At 64.3% G+C, this 7,372-nt stretch overlaps 1 protein-coding gene across 1 annotated transcript; it reads right to left on the bottom strand.

Annotated features, from left to right (window-relative positions):
• Positions 1 to 763: 763 nt before the first annotated feature.
• On the bottom strand, positions 764 to 7,129 carry LOC135999935 (methanethiol oxidase-like). The gene is made up of 14 exons (XM_065653510.1): positions 7,026 to 7,129; positions 6,010 to 6,263; positions 5,660 to 5,773; positions 5,133 to 5,207; positions 4,729 to 4,841; positions 3,774 to 3,959; positions 3,199 to 3,319; positions 2,928 to 3,110; positions 2,447 to 2,625; positions 2,267 to 2,345; positions 1,943 to 2,064; positions 1,770 to 1,862; positions 1,518 to 1,636; positions 764 to 1,163 (listed from the first exon to the last, which is right to left on the bottom strand). Exons 1-14 carry the CDS (start codon positions 7,127 to 7,129, stop codon positions 1,001 to 1,003), a joined length of 1,905 nt encoding a protein of 634 aa, XP_065509582.1. The 3' UTR covers positions 764 to 1,000.
• Between the last annotated feature and the right edge of the window lie 243 nt (positions 7,130 to 7,372).

Below are 7,372 nucleotides of genomic sequence, written 5' to 3'. Positions count from 1 at the left end.
AGCAAATTTAATTTAATTAGCAAACCCCACAGCCGGGTTTGGTGAGGGGTGCCAAAGACGTCAGCGGGGAAAGCCAAAGAGGACGACTGGCAAACTTCGGGAATGAGTGGGAGCCTAACGAGCTGCTTAATTAGCAGGTGCAAGGAGAAGGTGCAGGGCGACACGCGCACGGCGACGGCAGGAGCACAACAGCACCCGCTGAGCACCCGATGTTGTGGAAAAGCACCTCCGAGCAAACACGGGATTGCGCTGGAGCGGCTCCAAGGTGTGTTCTGTCTGTCCTTTACATATCTTAAAGTCAGCCCTACAGACACCCCACAGTTGCTTTGGGTGATGACAATGTGACGTTGCTTTGACAAGACGGATTTGGGATAGAAAAAGCACAAATAGCTGTGAAGTTTACTTATAAAACACGTGCCTGCAGGAGCGCATACAATAAAGAAGGAGCAAAGCCGACAAGTGCCAGACTCTTGCCGGAGGACCCAGAGGCATCTGGCACAACCAGGGTCCTGCCCGAGGGATCTGCAGAGCCCCGAGCGGCTCCTTCCCCACGGCCGGCGTTTGTTGGCCCCGAAACCGGCCTGAAAGGCTGCGCTGAAATGAGACACGGATAGGTGCAGCTGATGCGCAGAACAGTTTTATTGGTGTTTAAAGCAGAACGCAAAGCAGAGCAGCGTCAGGGAACAGGCCCCTCTCTCCAGGATCCTGCACCTCGTGCTCCTCGGCCGTGTCTCGGTCGCCCCGAGCCGGGAGCGGCTGCCAAGAGCTCGTGCCGGGGGAAGAGGCTCCAGGAACGACCCGGCTGAGCAGCGGGAGCTCGGCCGCACCGGGCACTTGGCTGCCCTTGGCCTCGCTGTGCCCCAGCGTCCTTGTCACCACTCTGCTGACCCAAACCCAGCTCACGTTAGCAGAACCCGAGACCCCAGACCCAATTACCCCGCGCTCTTCGTTAACGGCCGCGCTGGAGAAGAGCGAGGAGGAAGGAGCCTGGCCAGGGCGCCTAGGGAAAGAACTCGGTGGTGGCGTCTCCGCAAGGGAAGTGGATGTCCTTGGCCAGGCACGGCCCGCAGGGCTCCTTTCCAAAATCCACCAGGAAGTCCTTGTTCACGGTCAGGCCTCCTCTCTCGGTGTCCACGTCGATCAGCAACATGACAGCGCCTTCCCTGCCGGGGGACACGAGCGCGGCCGCTCCAGCCCAGCACACTGTGCCGGAGGTGCCGGCACAGGGATGCGGCTCCGGGAGACCCGCGGTGGCTCCAGCCCCGTCAGCCCGAGCCCCCGACGCTCTCCCCGGCAAAGCCCCGGCCCTGCAGCTCTGCGCCGGCAGCAGCTGCCCCAGCACAGCCAGAGCCGCTGGGACTCACCTGCCCGGGAGGTTCCACCCCAGGGAGCTGCAGGGACGATGTCGGGACAACCTATCCCCCTGCAACCCCGGCCAGCCCTTGTCCCCCCAGCCCGGGTGCCGTTCCCATCGCTGGCCATACCCAAGAGGCCCCTTTGCCCCAACCCCTCCTCACCGGACCAAGTCGGGGTAGAACTGCTTGTCCCAGGCGCTGTAAAAGGAGGTGGTGACGTACAGCCTCTTGCCGTCCCGGCTGAGCTGCAACCGGCTGGGGCCGCCGTACACCCTGCGGCACTGCAGGCACGGCAGAGCGGGGCTGTCAGCGGCTGGCACCGGGTGCTGAGCCCCGCGGGCACCGCCACAGAGCCGCAGCCCAGAACCCGGGCAGCTCCAGGGGCCGCGGGGGCACTGGGGCGGCCGCGCTCACCTTGACCACCAAGGCCTCGGGCTGGCACTTCAGCTCCTCGTCGCGGCACACGGCCACAGGCCCGCAGCGCACGATGCTGCCTCCCACAAAGACCTGCGAGCGGGGCAGAGGGGCCATGGCACCCGGTCCTGCCCAGGGACCCGGCGCTGCCGGCCCTTCTGCCCCCGCCTCACCTGTCCCACCAGCCGGGGCTTGCAGCCCCTGGACAGCTCGTACTGGCGGACGTCTCCGTGCCACCAGTTGCTGACGTACAGGAACCGGTCATCCGGGGAGATGACGATGTCCACGATGAAGGCTGCGGCACAGAACCAGCGGCTGCAGAGCCCCGCGCCCGTCCTGCCGTCTGTCCGCCGTGTCCCCAGCCCGGCAGAGCCGCCCCAGCGCAGCAGCTCCAGCCCGGGGGGTGCGCAGCCCCCAGCCCCTCCCAGCAGCCCCCCCGTGTCCCCCCGCACATGGCGCCGGGAGGACGCGGCCGCCCCCGCTGCGGCCACACCAACCTGGCATCCTGGGCATGATCCAGCCCGTCACCTCCTTGGCCGGGATGCAAATCACCTCTTCCACAGCCCAGTTGTCTCTCTGCACGGGGAACACGGGCAGCGCGGGCTGAGCCCCCTCTGTGCCCCCAAACCCCTCCTGCCGTCCCCAGGCCGGGGCTCCCCGATTGCACAGACACTCGCCTCGCACTTGTAGAAGCGGTAGATGACGCCGCTCAGGGCGCAGCTGACGTAGCCCTCGGCAGCGTTGCGGTTGTGCAGGAATTTCACGCTCAGGGGCAGGGAGTCCTCCCCCAGGTCGATGCACTGGATGATGCTGCGGCACGACAAGTTCCACACGTAGATGTGGCGCCCGAAGATCCCTGAGGGAAAGGAAAACCGAGTCACGAGAGGGAGATCTGGCGCGGGGACTCGTCCCTCCCCAAAACGCCCGGACACGGGAATGGCCACGGCAGTGACCGGCCAGAACGGGCAGAGAAACAGCAGCGGTTTTGGAGCAGAGGGAGAGACGAGCTGCCGGGATCTGGGGCGGACGCTGCCCGTCCTGTGGGTGCCTGGAAAAGGGGCGTCTGGGGAGAAATTTGCCCGTCCCCTCCCTCCCAGCCCATCGCACCTCCCGTCCCAGCCCCTCAGGCATTCTGGCTCAGCACCCAGGTTCCCTCACCTTTGTTGTAGTCGTCGGGGCAGAACCCGCATCCCACGATTCTGGGGGCGATTCCGGACGAGCTGATCAGGACGTTGTGGCACGGCTGGAACCAGAACTCGTACCCAAACGGGGGAGTCTCGCACTCCTTTTCCCAGTTGCCTTTCAGCTCAAAGGTCTGTCCATCCAGCACCACAAACCCACCTGCCACACAAAAGGGGACGCGTGACAAACCGCGGGCTGTGCCACCAACCCAGCCCCTGTGTGCGCAGGGTCACCGGGGACAAAGCACCTTTGGAGTTGCCGGCCGGGTCTCCCACGTTGGCGATCAGGATGTCACCGCACGGCAGCTGGCGGGGGACGTTGAGGTAGCCCTTGTCGCACCTCCAGTAGACACACTCAGGATCGATGATCTGCAAAAGGGACACACAGCGCTCAGGGTTCCGCCGCTCCGCTCCTGTCCCGCTCCCCGGCACAGTTTGCAAGCGCAGATCTCGCACCGTCCCCAGCGCCCACAGGAGTTTTCTCCCCAAGGGCCCCCACATGCTGGGGCTGCTCCGAGGACAGGAGCCCAGGAGCCCTGAGCTCCTTCTGCACAGCACCAAGAGCAGCGACCACGACTTCAACAGCCCCTCTGTCCCCTCCCGGCCGGGGGACACGGGGTGTGCGCGACTTCCAGCCACCAGAACAGAGACAGGACGGCGAGGATGCTCAGAGCCTCCCCGGCTGGGAGGGACAGAGGGACCCATGTCCCAGCTCCAAGCGCGGAGAGGAGATGGACACAGAACCTTCTACCCGGGACGGCCCCAGAAGCACCAGTTCCCAACTCCTTCCCAGGAACTCGTTGCCGAGTCCCCCCCGGCATACCTTGCACAGCCGGGGAGCGCGGCACTGAGACCCCACATCCACCACGTAAATGCGGGAAGAAATCAAACCGGGCACAATCAGCTTGCTCCATCGCGTGCCGCCCTTGTCGGAGCAGCCGCAGACAGTGCTCCAGCCGAACGAATGCAGCTCGTCTCTGAGGTTGGGCATGCACAGGCGGTGGATCACCTAGGCGGTCAAGGCAGAGTTAGGCTGGGCTCAGGGCTTGGGGGACACGGGGACCCTCGTGCTGCACGTCCTGCTCTCTCGGGGTCTCCGCTCGCCCGGGTCTGCTTCTGCCTCCAGAGAGGGGGAGATGCTGCTCCCGGCCCCGGGCTCTGTGCGAATTCCTCGCCCCGTGCCGCTCAAATTGGGACAACCGGGTGCGCGCAGAAACGCCGATTATCGCCCTGACACAACCATGCGCTGCTCTGCAAGCCCCTCCTGAGCCCGGAGCTCACGGCGGGTTCAGGACTTTCAGAAGCCGCTCCTGGCTCTAAAGTGCATTTTCTGTGAGCTCCTGGTGGGCGGCTGGGCTCAGATCCACCCCTGTGCTGGGGACAACCCGACCTGCGGCTTCAGAGCCGGGAAATGCCGGTTTCCTGTGCGGGTGGCCCCGGGTTGGCCCAGAGCACAAGAGAACGGCTCCGAAACGGCAGCACGAGAGCAAGAGGCAAAATTCTGCAAATTGCTGGAGCTCCCGAAGCCCCGACTCAGCGGGAGCATCTCCCTGCGGAGCAGCACCCACGGGTGACCCCGAGCCCCAGAGCTCCCGGGCAGCACCGAGATGCTCTGGAAGTGAGTTGGGAAGTGAGTCAGAGCCGCCCCATCCCCGGGACAGCGAGAGGGGACGATCAGCCAGAGCCGGGCACCCAGAGCAGAGCGGGACAGAGGAGCCGGCGCGGGGGGACACGCGGAGCCGGCAGCGGGTCCCCAGAGCCCACGCTGGCAGCAGTACCTGGCCATAGCAGGGCGAGCAGGGGTCAAGGTCGACGGTGGCCAGGAAGTCAGGCTGATCGATGCACGTGTTCCTGTAGGTGCAGGTCACGTAGGCGATCTCCTCCCGAGGAACTGCGGGAGAGAAGCTGCTGTTAGACCCGCCCGGAGCCGCACGGGGCAGGAAAAGCTGCCGCAGCCTCACAGAGAGCGCTGGGCTGATGCTCGGGGCACTGCAAGCTCCTCCTTGCTCAGGGCCGCCTGCCCGAGCCCGGTTCCGATCCTGACCCAGGGGCAGCAGCGCAACGGCCGTGGGTCCCCACAGAGTCACCGTTTGCTCCGGTTTGGAAGGGGCTCGGCAAACACGGGGGATTCCTGGTGGTCTCGCTGCCATGGAGCTCCCTCCCAACCCACCCAGTGCTCAACCTGCTCCGGAGGACTCGCCTTTCACAATGTCCTGGCAGACCTGGAACTGCTGGCATGGAACTTTACATCTGTCTGCTGTGGGGAGAAGAGAATGATGTGAGGAACGGCCCCGGCCTTGGAAGGTGCCGATTCTGAAGGTTCCATCCCGCCCCATGGAGCTTCTGCCCTCCGGCTGCCAACAGGGACAGACGGAGCTGCCCTCAGCTCCACGGCAGGACGGACGGACCAGCCTGGGAAACACGGCAGGTTCTCGTCTGCATCAGCCCCAGCTCTGCTGTCCCGCAGCACGGAGAGACACAAACCCGGTCCCGTGGGACCGGGTGTCACTGGGTGTCTGCAGAGGGAGAAACCCGGTCCCGTGGGACTGGGTGTCACTGGGTGTCTGCAGAGGGAGAAACCCGGTCCCATGGGACCGTGTGTTCCTGGGGGTGTCACCCCTGGTCCCCGTGGGCCTGGGTGTCCCCAGGGGGACTCTGCGCCCCTGGCTGGGCCCAGGCGGTGGCCGCGGTGGCCGCAGCATCTCTCACCCATGCTGGAGCTGCGGGTCCCTCTGCTGCGAGCGGAGCTGCTGGCGCTGGAGCTGCACTCGTGTCGGCCTCGCCAGAGCGGGGTGTCTGGGGCCACGGCTGCTCCCGGGGAACCTTATATCCCAACGCGGGGGTGGGGGGACAAGGCGAAGCTGCCCAGGGAGGAGCCGTCGCTCCCCAGCGTTTGGGAGGTGCCAGCCCAGCGCCGCGGCCAGTTTCCGCCTTTGCCAACCGCCAATCTGGGCCAGAAATCTGCTGCTCCGTGCAGGTCTGTTCCTCAAACGCCATCTCCCGTATCTGATCCCGGGCTCTGCTGCTCCCCGTGGGCTCCGCTCGCTCCCAGGCCTCACGTGCCAGCCCAGTAACAAGCTCAGCGAAGCCATCGCCGTCCCCGCGCTGCTGCCGCACCGACGTGCCGAGGCTGCAGATTCCAGGGAGGGACGAGGAGCCCAGCGAGATAATGGCCCCACCAGCCGCCTCCTGGCAATTACCCGCGGTGGACACGCCGAGGCCACCAAAGGCAGCTCCGAAACGTGGCCCCTGAGCCAAGGCACGTCCCTGGCTCGGGCTGAGCTCCAGCATCTGCTCCACGGACACCCCGGGGCTGCCACCGGTTCCGCACAGCACCCGGCACCAGCATGGCCAAAATGGGAATAAACCACCCCAAAACCCCCCAGGAGCAGCAGAGCCCCCGTTCCAGGGCCTGAGGGGTTGGCGAGAAGAGCTGACAGTGGGAGAGATCCCCGAGCGCCGCGGAATGTGAACGAGCATCGTGTCTTGTGGCAGAACCGCTCTATCTGTGGGCAAATGCCACGGGAGGAGTGATCACCCCACGCAGGAACATCCACCAGCACAGAACCCCGGGAGATCCTGATCAGAGGAGCCCGTCTGTCTCACCGGGGCTGTCATTAGTGGCTCTCTGGTTCCTGGCGGCACTTTAAACGCGCGGCCATGGAGCGGCGCCCAGCTGAAGCAGATTCACTAATAATTAGTATGCAATCAGAAGGGGGTGGGCCCAGCTGGGAAATGCTCTGTTTCGGGCAGTAAAAAAGGAAAAAAATGTTTGTTGGGGTTTTGTTTTGTTTGTTTGTGGTTTTTTGTTTGTTTGGGGGGGGCAGTTGTTTGCGGGTTTTTGTTTGTTTTGGTATTTTTTATATTTAGCGCAGGCTCGTTCTCGCTCCTGCCGCAGAGAGCAGCAGTTTCATTTCCCAGCTGGCAGATGCACCATCACCCCAACACCAGCTCTGGGCACCATGGACCAGAGCACAGTGCCTGGGGAAGGATGCTCGAGCCAGACTGAGGATGCAGCTCCGTTTGGTGTTTGCAGGGCTGACTTTCAGATACACAAAGGACGGACAGAACGCACCTGGAAGCCACTTCAGTGCGATCCCCCGTGTTTGCTCGGTGCTGCTTTGCCGCGACGTCGGTGCTCAGCGGGTGCCGTTGTGCTCCTGCCGTCGCCGTGTGCATGTCTCCCTGCACCTTCTCCTTGCACCTGCTAATTAAGCAGCTCGTTAGGCTCCCACTCATTCCTGAAGTTTGCCAGTCGTCCTCTTTGGCTTTCCCTGCTGACGTCTTTGGCACCCTTCACCAAACCTGGCTGTGGGGTTTGCTAATTTAATTAAATTTGCTAATTAAAGCGCAGCTCAGCACCACCCCATGCCAGCGCGGGGGCGGCTCCCACCACCGCCCCAAACCCACATCCTCGGGGGG

This window comes from Caloenas nicobarica, chromosome 31 (assembly GCF_036013445.1).
Source record: "Caloenas nicobarica isolate bCalNic1 chromosome 31, bCalNic1.hap1, whole genome shotgun sequence".
In the NCBI taxonomy this organism is placed as follows: Eukaryota; Metazoa; Chordata; class Aves; order Columbiformes; family Columbidae; genus Caloenas; species Caloenas nicobarica.
Note: the sequence above shows the minus strand (reverse complement) of the source record. Positions and strands in the feature narration are given on the sequence as shown.